Source organism: Nematolebias whitei, chromosome 22, assembly GCF_014905685.2.
Source record: "Nematolebias whitei isolate Nwh7 chromosome 22, NemWhi1, whole genome shotgun sequence".
In the NCBI taxonomy this organism is placed as follows: Eukaryota; Metazoa; Chordata; class Actinopteri; order Cyprinodontiformes; family Rivulidae; genus Nematolebias; species Nematolebias whitei.
The window spans coordinates 13,702,937-13,725,909 of record NC_056519.1 but is presented as its reverse complement, the minus strand read 5'-3'; the positions used below and the strand labels follow the sequence as shown (position 1 = coordinate 13,725,909).

Here is a 22,973-nt window from a genome sequence, read left to right as displayed (position 1 = left end):
TTAAATATCGAAGGCAGTTCTCAATATTATACAGCCCCAATTCTGAACAAGTGGAATTCTTGTGTAACATTAAATTAAAAAATACAATGATTGTACTTGGTTTTTCCTAGAAATTGTACAATTTCTTAGTTTAAACATTTCATACTGTGAACAAAACAAGGCTATGTCATTGTATTTTTTTTTCCTTCTATGTTTTAGACAACTTTGTTGGAACTGGGGTTGTATATTCACTAGCAAGCATAATACAATTTTCTTTCAGTCGTGTAATAACTATTTCAAAGAAATCCACTATTGTTATATAGATGTTTGTTTAATTACAGTATATGAACTGTATATGTTGATGATAAATGGCTGCTTTCGCTTCGTTTGTTTTCCTCACACTACACCCCCTGACAACACCGAACTCTTTGTTTAGTGTTTGAACATGTCTGTGGTTTCCACTGTGTGCAACACATGCTGTTGACCCCCCCCCTCCACACACACACACACACACACACACCATTGTTTACAGTTTGATCACCATCTAGTTTAAAGCGAAATGTATGTGCGTGTGCTTATGACCTACATGTATATTTATTTAAAAGTAAATAAATTGATCCCTAAAGAGAGGGGAAGAAAATGGCCAGAAGCAAGCAGGTTTTATTTAGTCTGTGGTGTTTACCCATGACCCCCCCCAGCCTTTACAGTTCATGTGACACTGTGTCCTCACATGCTGGCACAGTGTCTTCCTGTGGCCATGATATGAGTCACCTTGATCCACATTCCCCAGGTCCATATGGTCCCTCCGTTTCTCAAATCCTGTGTGCTGCTCTTCTGAGATGCACCCCCCCTGCCAGACTCGGGGAATGGCAATATGTTGTTAACAGACTTGCCATTGATTCAGCTACGAGCTTTTTTTATTCATTTATTTTTAAAGCTGTAGGTGTTTTTAGATATTTTTTTATGTGTTTCCAGTTTAGATTTTTAGGATCTTAATTTTCCAATGCATAGTGCTGCACAGTGCCATGATTGAAAATTTTCACACTCAAAAATACGTTGAAGTAAATAAGTGCAAACGTCCAGGTATTTTTATTTACCCATATGATATATGATGGTGAGACAGACAGACAGACATGCAAGAAGAACACAGAAAGACCAACAGAAACTAGGTACTGTCTTACCGCTGAGTCTGGGGGGCTGAACCCACACAAGCTGCAGACCTGGTTCTTGCACTCGGTGCAGTTGTTGTAATTTGGTGGGTCCTTAGATCCAGTGTTCAGCTGGGTGGTTTTGCACAATGGACAGAGTCCACCTGCTGGTTTTTTAGGTCCCTGTTGACCAGGAGGACCAGCAACCTTCGTTGGCTCCCCATAATGGGGCCCTGGGCCTTGTTGTCCTTTGGATGCAGGTTGTGCAGGTCCTTGTTGGGGAGGACCACTCTTTTGTTGAGGAGGTCCGCCCTGGCCTGGTTTGGGTGCCTGCTGTCCTGCTGGTCCTTGACTTTGCCTAGGGGACTGTCCAGAGTGTCCTTGACCAGGAGGACCGTGATCCAATTTGGGTCCTTGACCTTGTTTGGGACCAGAAGGGCCTTGTCCTGGAGGTGCTTGACCTGATTTAGATACTGGACCCTGCCTTGGTCCCTGACCAGGAGGTCCTTGGCCTGATTTAGGTCCTTGACCTGGTGGACCCTGACCTTGTCTAGATCCCTGGCCAGGGGGTCCTTGCCCTGGTTGTGGTCCCTGCCCAGGAGGGCCCTGATGTTGTTTTTGTGGTCCTCCCTGCTGTGGTCCTTTTTGACCTGGTGCCTGCTGAGGGCCTTTCCCTGGTGGTTTCCCTCCCTGTCTGGACTCAGTTTTTGCTGAGTCTCCCTCGTCGTCGTCCCCGAACAGGCCAAACTTAGGGATGTTGACAGCATCGCCCATGGACGATATGGAGGAAGTCATAGCACTGAGGGGATTGGCCCCACTGAGAAAGCTGGAGCCAAACATGCCTGTTGACTTGGTCTCAGGCCCCTTTGGTTCTTGCCGGAATCTGGATTCAAAGAGGCTGAGGGATGAGGGGCTCCGGCCCGGTGTGGGCTTGCCAGGCGGACCCTGGCTGAAGGCGTCAACAGTTCTGCTTTTACTCAAGCCCGCTGGGCCCCTGGAGGCCCCTGCCTGCTGGTAATGTTGCTGAGCATCAGATTCTGACGGTCTGGAACAGAGACACAGAAAACAGTTTTTGTTACGTCCATATGTGTTTTATTTGGCACCAGATTAGAATCTCACTGAACAAGTCCACACCAAGTCTCAGCTGTTCCAAAATAAAAATAACACATAAACTGTGCATCACACTTTGATGTTGGACATATTCTGAAACCTGCTTCTGTTGATTTGTTCAACACTGTATTTGTAAAAGGGAATTTAAACATATTCTAGGTGCTGAAAATGAGCTTGTGGACAAATCAGATAAATGTATCATTTTAAAAAGGTGCAACCCTGACAAGATTCTATAATTCATTTGTCACGACTGGTCCTGCTGAATCACCTTGAGAGAAAGAAACAACACTTTATATTAGAAATTAAAATGCATAAGATATACATAAAAATATGTTACACAACAGTAACAAAATGTAGTTTAAGTTGAACCATTATCGTGCATTTTATTAAATGTCTACAATGTTATAGAAACTTGTTTATCTCAGTATCACCCAACTTTCCTGGCAACAGGCAATAAAGTAATTATTTGTGTCTGTGTGTCTTTCGTGCCATCAAAATATCTCAAGAACCAAAAACAGAGTTTAATAAAACCCTCAGAAATTAATCACCAAATGTACATCGACTAGTGATTAACTTCTGGAGTCAGTGCAAGTCAAGATGGCCATCGCAGCAGATCTGAGAGTAATCTCCAAAACATACTTCAAGCTCTCAGAGATTGTATATATTTGTTAAAAACTGGTAACCCCTTTATCTGTTAGTAAAATATCTTGTGAACCACTGAACAGATTTTAATGAACTTTTCAGAAAGTAATTACTAGATGGGCACCTACCACTGATTCACTTCTAGAGTCAATCCTATTCAAGATGGCTACCATAGTTAATCAAAATTAGCAAACACACAAATGGCTTTAACTCGTACAACTATACAAATACTTAGCTAAAATTTGGTGTGGTAGTAGCTAAGGGGTATCCTCAACAAATAATCGGAAACTGAACAGATCATGCAAGTTTTTGCGATATTATTACGATTGCACTTTTACCCAAGTTGATCTATGTTTAAAACTCTGTCATGCATGTCTCCAAGGAACACTAGGCCCTTGAATTAAACAATACTGTTGCCTTTTACATTGAATATTCAATTGCCCCAAATAGAAAGAAGGCCACAGCGCTCTCTTTTAGGCCTGCTCGTCACATCAAGATGGATAGCTGGCAGCCTTGGGCTAAAGCTGACAGAAACATGACTACTGGTGAGTGACGTGGGGATGCAGATCAGCTGAGACGGAGTGAGAAACGCTCGGCTACACGTCGGGTCTAGAGTGAGAAGCTCAATGCACAACCTGCACAAATGGACGCTCGGAGAGATGCTAATGTACTGGCTGTTTGTTATTGTATGATGATGCGTGTAGATACAGCACACAGATGTGTTGCTGGTGTTTCAGCGTCCCTGATTAAATTACATTCCCGGGCAATAAAGTTTAATGAATATAGCATCTGATTATTATTTTTATAGTGAGCATGAGTAATACATGGCTGGAAGTGGGGTGGGGGGTGGGAGCAGCCTAGCAAACAGAGTGATGCCTCTGCAGCAGGTTTCAGCACCACGGACAGCGACAGGACTCTGTGGGATAAAAACACTGACATCAGAGCAGGAGGCAAAATTTAAAGAGCATAAACACCTCTGCTCTATTTATAGTTACATTAATATTGATGCACCCCCCCCCCCCCCCCCCCTCTAAAGCTCAGATATAAATAACAGTTCTTCCCTCCAGTTGGAGCCAATTAGCTGGAAGGCACATTTCCTCTGCCCTGGTGGTGAGAGGATAAAATAGAAATGATCAGATTTAAATGCACATTCATCCTCTCAGAAGCAATAAAGTGTCCAATCATACAGTAATGGCGATATGTTTGTTTAGGTCGGTGTTTAGGCCTCGTTGAAATGGAGGAAAAACACCGAGCACGACAGGTTTTCCTACCCAGCAGGCATTTCGACAGTTTTCTCACAAATAGGGACCAGTGGAGGTGTGTCTCTTATCTAAGGCTCCTCGGTGATTTCACACTGATCGGATCTGAGGCGTTTGAGTGAGAAGATGCAATCTGAATCTTTTTTTTTTTTTAACAAATTCTCAGCCAGCTCAGTGGATGTTAAATTAGCTCTAAGAACGGGGTTAATGGTGGTTTGTAAGGACTGATAATGGGCGTGAACGAGCTTTCCGCCTACTTATGTTCCTTCTAAATGATGCTGCACACATTACCACACACATCCACTGCCCCCATCCATCCACCCATCCATCCATAGTGGAGGTATAAATGAGTTGCCTGCCTTCGTGCTGGAGCTCCGGGCTGCCTGCCCTGCGCCCTTGACACCGCCGCGGACAGCCGCCTCCTCTCCTCCTCGCTCAGCTCGCTCAGGTTCACCGGAGTCCCGTCCGAGACCCGCACGAACCCCCCCTTCCCGTCGGGTGCCAGCCCCTCCGGGAGCCCAGGCGCCGGCCCGAGCTCGCCTCCCTCCAGGCTCGCCTCGTTCCCCATGATCGATCCCCGCCGTCCACCGTTCGAGCTGTTCCCGCCTGATTATCTCTACAGAGCGCCTCGAAGACGGTTCTCTGCGCGAAACATCTCGGGTGTTTTTTTTTTGTTTTTTTATAAGATGTGCTGTTTGTTTCCAGTCCGGTCCAGTCCCTCCATTTCTCGTTGTTTTCCTCGCGTCTCTCTGCAGCTGTACGCCACAGTTACCACAGTTTTCCGCGTAGGGGGGTCTTCGTTTAACTACCACTTACAGCCGCAAAAAAATCGTTTCCGGGAGGTCAATACAAAATAAAACACACGGTTTTACGTATTTTTTTTTCTTTTTTTCTTTTTAAGGAAATGCATTTGTCAATCGAACTGAAGGGCATAAAGACAAAGACGTTTTGTGAAACATCATGAAAACAATATTCAGGGAAAAATTAACCCATTTCCCATCGTAGTCCAATGCTATGTAAACAGAAAGCTAGTTTATTAAATTTCCCTAAATTAGCTTCACATTTCTTAAGTTACACTTTAATATAAGCTGTAGCAAATATTTTACGTCTTATAGATTTTTTAAATTAAATAACGAGCTCCTTTTCAGGTAACACCATTTTAGCTTATTTTTTGCTAACATAGCCTGATGCTATTAACATGAATTGAAACTTAAATTTATGCAGCTGCACTTAACTGAATGTGGTTCATAGATATTTCTTGATTTACTCCGACACAGTAAAAAAAAAAAAAAATTGCTAAAAATAATCACGCTTTATACTGAAATAATTAAAGGGCTTCCGCTCGTTTTTTTTTTTTAATGTAACTCTGGTTAGCTTAACGCAGATTCGCTAACAGCCTCCTGCTGCCCACTGCGCATGCGCCGCCCCTGACAGTCCATCCCAAGACATCAGCAGAAGAAGAAAAAAATGCATTTAAAGGCACATCTCAACTTTATGTGACGTTTTAAGGGCTAAGATGTCCAGAAAGAGGAGAATACAGATAAACTAATCACTTTTAGACATTAAGTGTTTTATTTTTCAGTCTTTAGTGTCAAAAAAGATTAGAATTACAAAAGAGCTGTGAATAAAGGTTGGGTCAAGGCTTCAGAGGAAAGGTCAAAGAGAGCAGTTTGACCTCTTGTGTGTACGATTCCTGGAGAAGTAACAAAACCAGAGCAGCGTGATTCCAAAATATTTTATGTCTAATTTTAATGGAGACAATTAAATATTCCAAAACAGAAATCTGCAAAGGTCTAGTGATGACTTACAGTCTTTATAATATCTCTATTTTTTAGATGGCAGATGTAGAAATCTTCTTTTTATGTTTGCATTATGTATCCACTCAGATACTTTAACAATTTACTGAATATTACCAGAAGTGGGTGGCGGGAAGTTCTAATTTCAATCACTGCAGCCAGATGAATTGTTCATCTCTTTCTCTTATGTGAAAAACTGATCATCGTCCTCTCAAAGGATCAAATACATTTAAGATCACAACTGCAGTATATATCTGCGCTGTGATGAGAACACGCACAAGCAGCCACCAGATCCGGCAACGAGGATATTAAAACGTGTCGGCTCGGCTGTGCATCAAGAGGACGCGTCGCGGGGTGACAGCAAGTGCTCATTTGCTGCGTCGTCCGTGGAGCTCTGGGGCAGATGTGTCCTCGCAGGAGTGCAACCCTGAGCACCTGGACGGGAAACTTGTGAATAAGAGCAAGTGACACCACAGATCATCACTGAAAACAGATTTTAGACGTGATTGCAGAAGCTATGAACAGGATGTTTGATTTCTTGCACCATTGTTGTTGAAACCTACCGTATTTTTCGCCATATAAGTCACATGTTTTTGCATGAATTAGCATGTCTGCGACTTATACGGCGAAGCAACATATTTATGTTTTATTCTGTTTTATTAGACATATTTGGACTGATGCGACGTGTACGGCGGCAAGTACGGTAAATGGTACAGGCTCGCTAAAGATGTTAACTCTTTTTCTGACCAGAGCGTGGTTCTGCGAATAAGTCCATATTTAGACAGATTAGATACTTCTCTGTTGGGGTCTTTAACCTTTTTTCTTCTTCTATTTTCTGCCCATTTACAATCACCATTTTCCATCCTAATCTCATCTTTTTGACCTTCCTGTGCAGAGACATGGCTCTTTTTTTTTTTTTACCTTTGTGGGCGTGTTCATGCGAGCAGGGGATGAGTTTTGGTCTTCAGTGATAAACGGCGGCAGGATGGTTGTTCTTTCTGTTCATATTGAAGCTTGGTACAATTTGTTTTTTTTTTCCTGCTGTGTGACAGAAGCAGTCCTAAATGCGTTCTCGGTGACTCTGTGCTTGCGTTAATGTGCACATCCCATATTGCTGTAAATACTCTGTGGTATTCAGTCATGCGAAGCAAGCAGAAAAACAGCTGGAAAGTCAGACAAATGAATAAATGTGTAAAAAAACTAAAAGATAAGCACAAAACTTGAAAATAATCACTGCCTAAGGCACCGAGTCATACAAACATTAGTGCACTTCTACTATTAGACGTCTATGGCGCACGTCTGACATGAGAAACAACAAAAATAACCAGAAACAAACAATAATGCATTTATTACACTGCGGCTTTTTGTTTTCCTTACACAGTTGATTTAGCTGTAATTGTTATAAATATGCAAAGATCAATTTTCAAAGCTGTACACTTTTGTTTGATTCTGATTCAAAATGTTTCGGAACCTTTTTATTAATACATTTAAATAAGGCAATTGTTCTGCTCCAAATCTCTTGAAAATATATATTTATACAACAAAACTGAAAACATTCAAACGTTGTGTAAAATGTAAAAAAAAAAAAAGCAGAACGCCCTGATTTGCACGTCTCAAACTCATATTTCCTTCATAATGGAGCATGTGCAACACATTAAAGGTTTAAACTAACATTTTTATATAATATTTAGGAAAAATATGAAGCCATATGTGAACACTATCCAGAAAATAAAACATTTGAGAAATTTAAACAAGATCCATAAACAAAAAGGTTAGAAGTTCTCTATTTACTCCTGAATGAAGCATTTTATTTAACGTATCCTGTTTTTGTAAAAGGCTAAAGCAAAGTGTAACTACATTTCCTGCGAAAATGCAGTGCAAATGCTTACTGCAGAATAACTTGCTGAAAAACAGCTGAAATAAGCTAAAAACATTCTGAAATGTAGCTGAAATTGATGTACAAGCCTATCTTAGCAGAAGAAAGCAGAAAGGACACATATTTGCTGAATCAGGTTTAAGTAAGCAGAAATTAGCACAAAAATTAGGAAATCAGCTAAAAATTCTGAAAATTGTGAAAAATAGCTGAAAAGTAGCTGAAAAGTCAGAAAGAAGCTTAAACTACTAGAAGGGAGTGGAATGAGCTAAAAACAAAAGGTGGGATTAGCTGAAAAAGATACATTTAGCACAAAAAAGCTAAAAAGTAGCTGACATAGCAAAAAAAAAAAAGTTGAAAGTAGCTGAAAAAAGCTGAAAGGAGCATTTATTTTTATTTTTTTTTCATTTAGCCTTTATTTATCTAGGTTAGTCTCATTGAGCAACGAGAACTCATTTTCAAGAGAGACCTGTTTAGGGAGCACATGGTGCACATGGTGGGGGTTAAGGGCCTTGCTCATGGGCCCAGAGTGGGGAGAATGAGGGTGGGGGCAAGTGTGAGTGTTTCACCTACCCCACCCACAATTTTGATGTCGTCGGGGCCGGGGCGTGAACCGGCGATCTTCGGATCACAGGCCCACCTCTCTAATCTCTGCGCCACCACTCCCAGAGCATAACAAGCTGAAATTAGAATAAATAAGTTAATTAGGCTGAAAGTAGCCGAAATTACAGAGTAAAACTTGAATTTATCTGAAAACAGCTAAAATTAGCTAATAAGGTAGCTAATAAGGTAGAGCAAGCTTCAGTTAGCATAAGAAAGTAGAAAGGACACGTTTGTCCAATTAGGCTGAAAGAAGCAAAAATTAGCACAAAAAAGTGGAAAGTATCTGTAAAAGCAGAAATTTTCAAAAATAGCTGAAAATAGCTAAAAACAGAAAGAAGCTTAAATTGTCAGAAGGAAATAGAGAGATCTTTTTTTTTTGCTGAATCAGGCTGAAAAAAGTTTAAATGAGTGCAAAAAATGTGGAAATAGCTGAAAAAGCTAAAATTAGCATAAAACTGCTAAATAGTAGCTGCAATAGTAAAAAAGGGCTGAAACTTGCAGAAAGGAGCTGAAAGGAGCTCAAAACAGCTGAAATTAGCAGAAAATAGCTGGGGAAAAAAATAATTTGCAGAAGTAAGCTGAAAGAAGCTGAAGCAGAACAAAATGTGAAAGGAGCAGTAAAAGGTTGTAAACAGATCTAAAGATCTGAAGATGTAAAATGAGCTCAATTCATTTTCCATGAGGAAAGAGTGTCAGAAAAGGCTAAATATTTTAAAAAAGCTAAAGTTGCACCAATACCAAAAGTCATGGCACCCTTCTCCTGATCGAGCTGAACATTTTGATATGAATGGTTGAAACTGTACAAAAATTGTGGAACGAGAAAGATGCAGAAAAACGTACAGAAGAAAAACAGATCTTGATAGTGTGAATGCTTCACGAGCGTTCACACATCTAAAGCTTCCAGAGGCTAACGTTGAATTTAGAGTTTGATGTTCGTTCCCTCCCCAACACTCAGAGGGACTGGTGGTGCAGCCGTGCTAATGTAACCCAAGCCGGGTAACCAGATCACCCAGACTGGACTGTGGTCATTTAATTTTAATACTCATTATGAGGCAAGGAGCTAACAAAGGCCGGGTCTCTTCTTCTAAAGTTGCTCTCATAACTGAAGCTTAAAGTCAAACAAAACAAACACACGAAAAAATAAAATTCAAATAAAAAGCAGCCCTTGTAAATTTGACATTTGCTCCTTGTTTCAACAAGCAAGAAACAGCTTTACTCCCATAATCCCATATGCAGAAGTACAAATACACAAAAGTTACCTGTTTTAGACTGAATCCTAAAATTCAGCGAGCGATGATGAGGGACCCCCAGCTGAAGGTGGACTTTCAAGTGAAGTTAAATTTCCAGCATGCTGGTGTTGAGCTTCACTTATCCCCATTAGCTTCCTGGCATCCTCCAAATTCCACTCCGAGCCAATTTCTTCTGGCCAGTGAGACGCTGGGGACGAGGAGTATTTTTAAAGTCACACAGAAGCCCCCCTCGCTTTCCTCCTGGATGTGCCCGGCTGCACCTGCGCGTGCACACACACACACGGACGAAGGCGCACTCGTGCGCGGGCATAAGCGGTCGCTCTAATCCTCTTTCCGTCTGAGAGATGGGCCAATTACTCACCTCTCTGCGCTGTAAGCTGTTTTCTTGTACAGGCGGTGCATGTGTGGAGCGTGATGTCAAAGCCGAGGGTCGAATCACCCACCATGTGATGTAAACAATTATTTACTCTCAAAACTGTGTAGGATTTATTTAAATGTCTGTTAAACCCACAAAAGAACAAATAAGGAATGTGGTGAACGGACAAAAAGCTCTAACAAATGTCAGTTTGAGGTTTTCTAGTGTGAAATGTGTTAATTCTTAATATATTGAAAATAAAGGTCAAGCCTTCCATGATGTAATGCATGTCACCCATCGCCTTTATGCCAGCGTTTTAGCACAAAGGCAGTAATTTAAGTCTTTGAGAAAGGACTTGAATACACAGTAAATACAAGTCCTGTGAGATCTTGTGATGTCTCCCTCAGAGCAAGTGTTGAGAATGGCTCTCAGCTACTACCACACCGAACTTTCGCTCAATGTCTGCAAAACTGACCAAGTTATAGCCATTTATGTGTTTGCAAATGTGCATTAGCTGTTGCAGCCATCTTGCTTTGGATTGATTCCAAAAGTTAATCAGTTGTGGAGGCATCCTGTATAATTTATTTTTGAAAATTTGCTTCAGATCTCTCTAGCGGTTCAGAAGATATTTTGCTAACAGACACATAAGGTTAACTCCAACACAATGCCAAAAAAAAAAAAAGCTATGATCTTTTACAATGTGCAGCACATAATTATTATGTTGTGAAAAACTCTCAGCTACAAACATATTGAATTTTAGCGCAATATTAATAAAAATGACTGAGTCATGGCCATTTTTATGTTTGCTAAAGTCAGTGGGCTGTGGCGGCTATCATTTAGCGGATTGGTTCCAGAAGCTAATCATTTATAGATGTATGGCTGAGAATTGTTCTCCTAAAATGTCAATGAAATCCATGCAGTGTTTCATGAGATATTTTGCTAACAGACAAAGATTTGACTCCCATAGGTAATGCCAACATAGATTGATACGGATTTTGTGCAACCGGTTAACAATAAAAACATAAGTTGGGAATCAACTCAGCTACTACCACACCAAACTTTAGCACATCCCAGTTTTCTGACACCTGTAAGACCAGTATGAGGGTTTATTTAAAGCAGGGCTGAGGTGAAGGGCACTTCCTGTTGCAGCAGGACTCTTAATAGGATTTACTGCTTGTTGTTGGGAGGCTCATCTCTGAAGCTACAAGTGAGTGATGGAGCAACACTTCTGCCTGTGTCTCAACGTACAATGCTTGTCTGTTAGCAAAATATCTCATGAACTACTACACAAATTGGAACGAATTTAGCAGAAAATAATCATTAGGTGTACCTCTATAAGTGATTAACTTTTGAAGGCAACACAATAACAGATAGCCATCACAGCTGTTTGACCTTAAAATACACAAAAATGGCTTTAATGCAGTCATTTTGAGAAAATGTTTGTCTAAAATTAGGTGTGGTAGCAGCTAAGAGTGATCCCCACCATATATTTTCAGCATTAACAGATAGAACAACATTTCTTTTTTGAATTTGCTATCATTTATTTGGGACAACTCTGCCTGTCTGTTAGCAAAATATTTAATGAATCACTGAACAACTTGTAATGAAACTTTCAGATGGTAATCCTTGGATGTACATGTATAAACCTTTAGCTTTCTGAGTCAATTCAAATCAAGATGGCTGCTACAAACTATTGATATTGCGCAGCACAAAAATGCCAATAACTCAGTCAGTTTAAAAGATGTGCTAAAGTTTGCTGTGGTAGTAACTGAGCATCATCTCCTACACATACTCTGACCATGGCATCTTGTGATGATATTTAAAAAAAGCTTTAACTTTGTTATTTCCCAGCATAACGTGATCTTCGTCTAAAACTTTCACATGAATAGCGGCGGGCGATATGCATTTACAAGCCAGAAGATAAAACCTAAACTGCTTTTTAGTTGAAGTTAAAACACAAGAACGTGTCCTTAAGCATAAATTATTCAGGTTGCAGCTATGACTTGCTGAAGCTGCCTAATTATGTTGGAATGAGGTGATGACATTAAGAAATGTCCTAATGAAAGGTCGGACTTCTTCTTCAGCTGTTTTTGTGGCTTGACATCGGATGCATCTCAGCTAAAGCTTCAGGATCTAAAGGGCTGATTCATCATCAGGAGGACCATGAGTCCCTCAGGGACAAAAGTTCTTGTTTTAGTACGAGAGGTGACAGAAATAATGTTCAAGTCGGACTTTGATTGCCAAATAGATCCCACGCTGTCCCTGTACGCTCGTGAATCTTACGCCTGTTGTCGAGTTGCTGCGTCACAAATCGTGGCGTCATCACTTTACGGGGTAGGTCCCCTGGGTGCAGCTGAGTCACAGACATGGAAATTTCAAACAACACGTCTCGTCATGGAGCGAACAAGGGAGCTGTGCAGATAAAATACTTCTAAGCTGACACAGGCAGCATTAAGAACATCTGGAGAACTTACGCTGTTCTTGATGATGATTGTAACCCTGGGTTTTAGGATGAATCCACTGCAGTGATGGGAGTAGGTCATTGATAAAACCATCAATCCCAGTCTGTCTGTGTGTGTAAGAAAGTCTACTTTTTTCATTTAATACATCCAGGATTGCAGCTCAGTGTTTAATGTGGTGTCGCACTTGTTTCACTCCCAGAGGGTTCTGTCTATGTGCTGGAAACACAATGTGGTAATAAATACAGAGGCGAGATATTTGAAAATGAAATTCTTTCAGCCCAAACAGTGCTGTGGGGAAATGACTCAGACGTGTTGCTTAGCCTGTCTGCAGTCAGCCAAGTTGAAGTATGAGACACACCGTGGGGTGAGACTTGTTTTAAATTCATCCATAGATTCATATTGAAGGGATGCAAATCAACCAAAATGTTCTTGCCAGTTTTACATTATCATCTTATAACAAATGGAGTTTTTGTTATTTTGGTCAAACCTGGGAAACAAAGTAATGTTGCGTGGAATCTCATGTGAGACTAATCCTAAACGTCACCACTACCAGTACATCACTAACACTGACCTTAAGTCAATTAACTCTAAACCTAAGCCAAAAATGATGATCCACGGCAGTAGGATCAGAATTTGGTTCCCCACAAAAGACCACCTGACAAGGTGGTCATTATACCAGAAAAGGTCCTAAAAAGATATATAAAAAAAGGCAGGTACACACATGAGCAACAAAATGAATACAATTTTTTGTCTTTTTAGCGGCAGGCGGTTCTATGAAGGAGACGTTCAGAATGCATGTTCACACAGTATACATTTTCAAACAGAAAATGGGAGAAAATTTGAATTTTAGTTGGTTATTTCAGTTCAGCCATGTTTAAAAAATAGAAGTTTGCAATGATGGGGTCATGGCCTTTCTGTGGTCTGCAAAATGCAAAGCATAGAGCCTTAAGATGATCCTCAGATATTGAAATGTGTTCCAGCTGTTTAAAAATGTCAGCTCAGACCACCCTGCATCCAGTAAATGCAATCAATGCACAATCCAAGAAACTCAAACCCAGCAGGGCTCAGTCTGGATGGAAAATGTCACCTGTCATCAGGGAGAGCTGCTCTCTAGGCGGCTCCTCTTTGGTTGCCGTGGTTTCTGCTCCAGCTGCCACTCACCTGCGGGGGTCACTAATTACAGGATCTCTTGAAGATTAACATAATGCTGTCGCCTGTGGTTAAGTGCAACACACAGATGTTTGTAGATGTGTGCGTGCCACCTCGGATGGATGCAGATGTTTTATCAACCTGAAAGAGACAAATCAGCTCCAACTTCAGAGGAAGGCAAGAGAAAGAGATCAGAAACGTGTTAATGTACAAACAACAAACCTCTCGACATGGAATGAAACAAACAGCCCTGCAGCAGTTGAGGCTTTCTCTTTTAATAAACTCCTTAAAACTAGCACTGAGCTCAGCAGCTGCATCTCCTCTTCTCAGCCTTGATTTCCCACAATTCCTCCATCTGGCTCCTGGGTAAGAAGGGATGAGTCAGAGCTTTTGAACTGAGCCTACTTTCAACAGATATGAGGAGCAATGAATTAGCACCCAAACACACACAAAAACTGATGGGCAGCTCAGTTGCTGGGATGGAAATTGTTGGGTCATCGATTTGTTTGATTTGACCAAATTAAATAAGTTTGACCTCGTGTTTGGGTCAGAGACGAGGCACGTCGACCTTCAGTTTGCTATTTTAAGACAAAAGTTGACCAAAATGAACCCGACTGGACCTTCTCTAGAAGATTTGAAGTCTCTTGGACGAAAGACGAAACGTCTCAACAAAAAAAAAAAAGAAACCGTCCAGAGGACCTGAATTAATTTTGTTGAACTAATAGCGTAGTTTGCACTAGACTGTAAGTTTTGCTTCCTAAAATAACTAAGCTAGCTGGTGCTAATGGCTGTTAGCACCACTAATGCTAATCCAACAATAACCCAGATTTTCGGTTGTTCTTTTTAATCCATCTTTTTGTTAGCTTTATATTAACAAATTAGTAATTTAACACATTTTTGTGGGGTAGAAATCCTAACCCAGTCTGCTGCATGTGCAGAGTTAAACTATCCAGGGTTGGCTGGACAGACTCTTCTTGAAACATCTCAGCTTCTCTGAAACTCCCACACTATGACCAATGGTCTAGGTCTGGGTTTGGGGTTTAGACCAGTGGTCATTCCGTATGTTGCGGGAGTTTCCTATAAACTGAGACGTTTATTTTCTAAACATGGCGTCCCAGTGACTTTCAAATCCCAAAATACATTACAGGTTCTTACCAAATATCCAGTCCCCCAGCACAGATATTGTGTATGCTGTTCAGTGCCAGGAGGGCTGTGATCAGTCTTACATCGGGGAAACTAAACAGCCACTGGCCAAAAGGATGGCCCAGCACAGAAGATCAACATCATCAGGCCAGGACTCTGTGGTCTACACTCAACTGCAGACCAGCGGTCACTCTTTCAGGGATGAAGATGTTCACATCCTTGAGAGGAACCACGAGGAGTAAAGGAGGCCATCTTTGTGAAAAGAAACCGTCCATTAAATCAGGAGTGGAGGACTCATGCCCAATTGTCACCTTATAACAATGCTGTTACTGCATCACTCGGCCACGAAGGGGCTTTTATAGATGGTTTGTTGCAGCTCCTCAGACTGACGAAGTATTTTGGACAAAAGACTAAATGTTCCTACAAAGAATAATCTGTTCAGAGGACCTGACTCTACCTTGTTAGATCTGCCTGCATTATTGAGCATGCATCAGGATACCCAGTGTTGGTTTGGTCCAAATTTAATGCACCACCAGGTTGTTCTTTATCCCAGCTATTTTTAGTGTGTAGATAATGTTCATTGAAGTTAAATATTTGTTTAATCCTACAGCAATAATAACCATATGAAATAAAAGTAAACATCAACGCTCCTTGTAGTGCTATAGGAAAATTAACTGATCATTCTACTAATTCCGTTATCAGTTTCAGTAAAATATGTTCTTTTTGAACGCAATAAAAATGTGTTTGCATGTTGACTTTTTCTTGATATGTGAAAATATACCCAGAAAAAACAGCTCCATTTGAATGTGCAGTTCCAAAAATCAGAAATGTGAAGAAAGCACCGTAGACAGTGCAGAGATCCCTTGTGGCAAAATAAACCGCAATAAAATCCTCCAAAATGTTTGCAGAAGCTTGCAAGGACTCAAACTTGTGAGGACAGTTGTCATGGTAACCAGCACATTTGTAAGGCACATGCAAACTGAGCACAGAAGCATGATTGCAGCTCTTTAATCGTTTCAGCTGACGCACAGAAACTCTCACAGAGAGCAGTTTCTGGGTATTTCCATCTCAATTTTACACCTGAGAGAAAAACCACACACAGTCTGAGTGAATTAAAGGCTAAAGAACCTTTTATGGGTTCCAATATGAGCTTAAGAGCTGGAAAGGTGGTTGAATAGGGACCTCTGGTGGTTGTTTTCAACTGAATTCAGTTCCATTTCTTTACATACTAGACGCATAAGTCCTTTCAGATCCAGGCTCAGGAAAAGCGACCTTCAGCCTCAACCTGATGTGAGTTAAAAGACTGAATAGAGACAAACGGATGTTGAAGAAAAACTACGAATGTCAGGGAAATGGCAGTAATAACTGAATATACAAACAAGAAGAAGAAACTAAAGACAACAGCAGAGTGAGGAGATGTGGTCAAGTTTGTCTTCCAGTAGTCTAATCTTATAGCAGCATAACCAAGAGATAGCTCAGGAAACCTAAGCCAATCTTAACAATAGGATTTATCTAAAAGGTAAGCCTTAAGACTTGTCTTGAAACTAGACATGTCAGCCTCATTGACAGAAACTATAAGTTGGTTCCACAAGAAAGAAACTCAGTAACTGAGAGCTCTACCTCTCATTTTACTTTTAGAAACTCTAGAAACAGCAAGTAAAAAGCTTTTTTTTTTTTTTCCTGCACTTGCTCTTGCACAAGGCGGACGCATTTTCTCTCCCTCCCCTGTTCTCCGCTTCCTCCTGCTTTTATGCTCTCTGTCTGTGTCTCGGAGCTCCTGCTACACATCTTCCGAATGAAAAATACTATTATGGATCTGAGCTGGACTTTCAACGCAATCGACAAAATCTTGTGAACAAAGTAACAGGGTCCTGGAGAGCCCCCACGTCCCGTTGAGACTCACGCTGCAGGAGACATTATGGATGGGGGAGCTGATGTGTCTTTCCATTTTGTCTCAGGAGGGTGCCGAAGACATATATAATTGGATTTATGATAACAGGTTTCCTGCTTTTTGGAGTCAGCTGGTTCCTGGTTTATCAACATACAAAGAAAATGGCTGCAGCTAATTTGGCCCTCATCAGGCTGCCTGCCTTGATGGTTTGGTTCGTGCTACGAGTACTCAGAATCAGCTGATTTACAAGGTAAACCATAAGATAGAGGCGATTTGTGAGAATCGCAGGCCACCTGCAACTTCTAGGACTCGCCAGCCTGTTGGAGATGATCTTGAAGGAGGCTTATATCACGGATCAGTGGAATGCCCACAAATCTGACCATTTTGGGATTGAAAGTACCAGCAGGACTCAAGGCTGACAAGAAGAAAAAACAGTCTGCCTGAAGAAATCAACAACTGTGGCTTATCTGAATCTGAATCCCCTGTTTGGCCTTGAAAGCAGGCTGACTATCAAATTTCTTTTGGGACATGGGTAAACTAAGTAAACCTTCTGTGCAGGCTTACCAGAACTGCCGGCTGACCAACATCTTATCAGGACTACGGCCTATCTGGAAATGCTTCATGGACAAATCTCACCGTCTTGACATCAAATGCATATGTAATGTGTCTATAAATGTGCTTGCTGGTAGTTTTTTGATTTCTTAAATCGTGTCCTGATAGGACAAGATGTGAAGAGATCTTTTTTGTCATACCACTATCCATCCTCATGGCATTTTCCCTTTTTCTGTCTAAAAAAATATTCTGATCAAGGATAAGAGGCTAAGCTCTTGTAGCAGCAGCAACGTGCACTCAGTCCATTTTTCGGACGACTGTACAAACATAATCTCACTGTATCTCAGTACAGTGATAATAAAGCTTCTTCCATTTCTGAAACCTGCAGTTTGAGAGCAAAATGCTCTGGAAAACGTAGCATGGAAAAGTAAATACACTGATTTATCAAAAACAATGATCACCAATCACTTGGTATTTGTTGTGATGTTGGTAGGTTTTAACACATCCATTTAGCAAACAGTGCATCTTTGAACAATCGGCAATTAAAAAACTTATCTTAACTCATAAGGACATATTAATAGATTTCTAATAAAGGTCACAAAAATGCATCAAAAGCATCAGCTGTTTTTTAAACAAACCTTTTTTTGTTCCAAACTTTTGTTTTTGCCACAGCAACAAAAGCCCCCGCTTTTTACCATCTAAAATAAGAAGCTGGCTGAGATGAATGACTTTTTTCCATTCCAAGAAAAAGGCCCATCTGTTGTCAGCATGCTGTTTATGTAATCAGGGCAGCGCTCAAGCCGTGATGCATTACTGTAGAAATTTTAGCCGTGCTTTGTGTACGTCACACCACAATCGAAGGTTTCAAGCATGTCTTGACAAATATACAGTGAACAGGCAAGCTATGTTCTACAGACATTTAAACATTCATCATTTGAAGTCATCCTGAGCACTTTGAACTGTTTTTCTGGGATGTTTTCTACCAGTGCATGGGGAATAAACCTGTTCTTTCATGTCTGACAGGGGGACGGAGAATCTGCTGTCAGGTTATAGATTAAACCCCATCAGATTACATTTCTTTCAATAATCTGAATGGTCTCCGAATACTTGGACTAAATCATCAGACAAGAACAACTATCAACAACACTGTTCTATACACAGCTAATGGAAAATTTAAACTGCTAAAGTTAAGATGCAGGCCAAAAGGACAAAACTGTCTCAGGAGAAGGCAGCAATTTTTTTAAGAGTGGTGCATGGTCCCTCCTGGCCCCTCTTTGGTGTCGACCCTGGTAGATTGTCTAAAACATCTATTACCTCCTTTTCATTAAGTGTAGGCTTCTCTTACAGACTCAAATATTCCCCAGAAGACAAACTGGTGCCAATTGCTGCGATGACTCCATCTGGTCAATATTTTAATGTTGCTTTTAAACAGGTTTCTTTGGACATTTATTCTCAAGGATGCCAATTTTGTCCAATCGTGTTTGAAACATGATTTTCTTGTCGATAATAGATCATTATGGCTTTAAACAGATAGTCAGACATTTATGACTTATATGCAACTTATCTGTAAATTTCACATATTTTCGCTTGACCTTGCCAACAGTGACCTAAAAAACTTTTGTTTTTTTTTGCTAACTATAGTTTCCATGTCCATTAAGTAAAAAGGAGGATACATAAATAAGAAATAAGGAGCTTGCATATCAGTACAACAGAAAACTCAGATGATTCATGGCTTTCTAGTCATTAGTGTGGATATTTGTATTTTATAGTTCTTACTTCAAACTTTGTTCACAATCCTCGGCACGTTTCGTCTCAGCCAGAGTAACACGATACATCTCAAAGCCCTCTCTGATTTAAACACTTTTGAGCCTCTAATGCTCCATCACTTACCAGGTGACTTCAATCAAGCCTCAGACTGGAGGTTTGGACTGGGCCGCAGAGAAAAGAACACAGAAACTTTTTTTTTTTTTTTGTAACAGAGATGTTTATTTAGACAACTGAATGCATGCCAGAAGGAACTGCGTTACAGCAGCCGTAACTCCAACCTGTGAGCATCGGTTCAGAATCTGCTCTAATTTATTGCATCGACACTTTACTCTTTAAGTGTTGAGGAGTGAGGAGTAGAAGTGGGAGACGGGAGGCGCCATCTTTGAATCAAAGATGTCAGGATCTTGGATCTGATACTGCTTTGGCCACAATATAATTGGTAGTTTTCACTGTTTTGGCAAAGAAAGGACAAAATTGTAAGTCACACCTTGCTTTAAGTCAGGGCTTTTTTAACCTCTCACACAAAAACACGTAAAAAGACAATAGAAAAGATGCACTTACTGTAGGTAGCATTCACATGCAGTATAATGTGTCTTCTCCTCAGACTAGATTTAAAATGTTTCTCCACTATTTCTTACAGATTCACAGCTAATGTTTTCACGTTTGGAGAATTATCTTACACATAGAACAGCTACGGGGTGAAATGAAGACATGTTGACTGGAACTGGGACAAAATAAAAAGTTAATTGTGCTTATCGTTGTCAAACATAATGGACGCAAAAGGTTGGTGTGCTCAACTTAATCAACTTTATGTCCGCGAAATAAGGAACTCTTCAAAATAATCTTCGCCGCTTGGTCCGTTTATGGGATTTTGTCGCTGCTGCTGTCGGTTCTCCAGAATACTGACGAGAGAAATATACCAAAATATCAAAAATAAATGCAACCCTTTCACAAAACAATGAGCAATAAATAAAAGTCAAGTGGTGCTCTTGTACTGTATTTGTACTGTATATACACAGATTTAAATTTGTTGTATATATGTACACAAAAAACGGACAGCCTCCTTTCAGACTGGGTTTTTAGCATAGCCTATAACTGGGATTTTGGCCCAGTTTGATAAATTTCTGGAAAAACAAAAGCATAAGTTACTCAAAAGACCTGGCACTTCACCTGTAAAGTAGAAGCGCAGGTTTTGAAGGGAAAGAAAATATCAATTTTTAAAAAATGCGACTTTTTTTTTTGGAAGTGGGGTGAAACAACAAAAAATTAGCTTATTAAAAACACTGACAACATGCACAACGCTTTCCCAGCCTCCGTGAAGTTTTGATGGACGTCTGCACAGTGGCATGAGTTTGCATGTTTTTTTATGCACCCGTTTGTCTGAAAACACGGTGCAAGCCATGCACACGCAAAGATGAACCCTTCTCTTCCCACCTTTAAGGGTGCTGTCGTCGCCCTGCTTGAGGATTTATTTCCTCTTTAAATCGTTCTTCACAATAAGAGTTTTAAACCAGTTTCCATGATTTTGAACAGGCAAAGTTGCAGCCAATGCATCAGTTCTGCTCCGATATGTGTCTGCACACCTGGCTGTCCGCTCAGCGTATCAAATCCACTCATTTCTTGACAAAATACGTCAAAATGTTTTTGTTCCAGTCATCTTTAGTAGCTTATGTACAAGAGGTTGTATTCCAGGCAAACAGCCACATCCTCACATTTACAGTACGTATTCCTGGTTTTCAGTCCTTGTCAGTCTTTTCCACAGGTTTTGTGCCTCAGTGTGTCTTTGAGTAAGAGTTTTTGTTGTTGTTTCACGGGTGCAGTTCACATATTTTAGCTAAGAAAAGTGAGCTGGATGGGTTGCTGTTATGAGGTCGTCACTGGAACTCGTTCTTGTGGATGCATGGCTTTGTGCTCGTGTGTGTGTAAGTCTCGGTGTTGATTCTCAAACACTGCGCGGTGGTCTTTGAAGCTCGTGGGTCCTCCTGTTGCGTCCCTTCTTACTTTCCTGCAGCCGTCTCCACTTGGCTGTGTGTTGGCTGCTCCCCCGAGACACGCCGGCGACCTGCGAGCCAGCTAGTCCACCCTGACCCTTCTGCCCATTTTGGTTCTTCTGGTTGTTCTTAGCAGCCTGGCTGCTTATCACACTCGGATTTGGTTGACCTTTCTGGGTGTTCTGGCTCCGTGTTTGCCCAACAACCGTGGGAGCTCCAGCCTGAAGCCAGGGCTTGCTATGTGGGGGGGCAGCTTGCTGCTTCTGAGTGGTGGAAGCCGAAGCTTTAGGCCGTAACGGAGAGTTCAAGACACCACCGTTAGGTTTGCCTTGATTGTTGCCGCTTGGAGTCTTAGCTTTCTTCTGTTTGCGCTCCTTCTTCCAAACTCGGTCACAGAACTCCTCCACGCTGTTTAGCTCCGGGTGGTCCAATAGAGACAGGAAGTCTCGGTACCACACCCTGTGCTTGGCTGAGTGGCCCAAGCCACCTCCTAAACCAGGAAGTCCGGGCAGAATGTCACCCAGTTTGTGTGTGGGGATGACCTGAAGGTTGAGTCGCAGCAGAGGCTGGATGAAGCCGTGCTCGATGGCCTGGCAGTGGTAGACTCCTGTGTCAGACTGAGTCAGGCTGCGGATCAGAAGACCCTGGTCTGTACGCAGCATCCTGTCATCAAACTTAATCTAGAAAAAAAAACAAAAAAACAATAAGGTTCAGACATAAAAACATGTTTATGTTGTGAAAGACTCAGCAAGTATCACGGCAAAGTTTAGCTCAACGTTTGTAAAACTGATTGAGATGCATCCATTTATGCGTTTTTAAGGACAGTTGGCTGTGGCAGCCATCTTAAATTGAGTTGGCTTCAAAAGATAACCAGCTGTAGAGGTACCTTCGATAATAACTTCTTGAAAGTTTTATTAAAAACTGTCCAGTGGTTCGTGAGAAATTTTGCTAACGGACAGAGTTTACTCCAAATAGTTAATGGCATATTTTTAAATGACGATATTGTGCAATATTTTAGTGCTCAAAATATGTGTGAGGAACCAAACTCGGATACTACCGCACCAAATATCAGGTCAGTGCATTTATAATTACATGATTTATATCCTAATGTGTTTCCTAATGTTCATCCACTGTGGCAGCCACTTTGACATGGATTGACTCCAAATCTTAAATATTTATAGAGACACATCCAATGATTATTATCTGAGAGGTACATTAAAATCCCTTCAGTGGTTCATGAGATATTTTGCTAACAGACAGACACACAACACAGACATAGTCACAAACACAAGTAAAAACTTTATCACCTCCCTGTTGCTTTTTATGTAGTGGACAGGTTGATTCACCAGGAATGGAGTCTATTAAACATTTTTATATGACCAATAGGATTTTATACACATTCTTTTTAGATTAATACACACTGGGAACAGTATTACTAATCCAGTAGTAATATCCTTCCAAATAAACGTATAAAACTTCAGTGTTTTGCTTCAGATAAGCCAACAGACTCGAGGATCTCTAACTCAGCATGACTTCCTGTATCATATTTCTCATTTCACTGGTTTCCTAACACAACACGGTCTCAGTGACCAGCTAGAAAAATAAAGCCACGGTGCAAATTCTTAAAGTAATCAGCTACATGCTCGGGTCAATGAGTGAATTTAAACATCCACGCCTAAAGTTTTTTTTTTTTTTTTTTCCTTGTTCTGTGAGGCTGAAGATAAAAAAATGTTACAGGTCAAACGATAAAGCCTGAGAGGTAAAACTCAGGGCAGAAATATGTTTTGTCTGCTGGGAACTAAACATAAAATTAATTTTTTAATCTTGTGGTTTATAAATGTAGTGCTGCATTATTTTTTATTGTATTTTTCAGACTACAAGGCTCACTGTCGATTTTTGAGAAAATTAAAGGATTCTAAGTGCGCCTCATAGTCCACATACACTTGCATTAATGCACACACACACACACACACACACACACACACACACACACACACACACAC

General features: G+C 40.8%; 2 protein-coding genes across 5 annotated transcripts in view; both read right to left on the bottom strand.

The window, feature by feature from the left end:
- Positions 1–4,714, bottom strand: part of pcloa (piccolo presynaptic cytomatrix protein a) — a 60,992-nt gene extending 56,278 nt beyond the window's left edge. For all 4 annotated transcript variants that reach the window (XM_037695695.1, XM_037695692.1, XM_037695693.1 and 1 more), the window contains exons 1-2: positions 4,498–4,714; positions 1,161–2,172 (exon numbers count right to left, since the gene is read on the bottom strand). In XM_037695695.1, coding sequence (XP_037551623.1) covers positions 1,161–2,172; positions 4,498–4,706 — 1,221 coding nt within the window. In that variant the 5' untranslated portion in view covers positions 4,707–4,714. The remainder of the gene's footprint in view (positions 1–1,160; positions 2,173–4,497) is intronic.
- Positions 4,715–19,169: 14,455 nt separating this feature from the next.
- The window catches only part of sema3aa (sema domain, immunoglobulin domain (Ig), short basic domain, secreted, (semaphorin) 3Aa), a 38,713-nt gene continuing 34,909 nt past the window's right edge, over positions 19,170–22,973 (bottom strand). Inside the window, exon 17 of the mRNA XM_037695723.1 lies at positions 19,170–21,650. Within this exon, the coding sequence (XP_037551651.1) occupies positions 20,922–21,650 (729 nt within the window). The 3' untranslated portion in view covers positions 19,170–20,921. The remainder of the gene's footprint in view (positions 21,651–22,973) is intronic.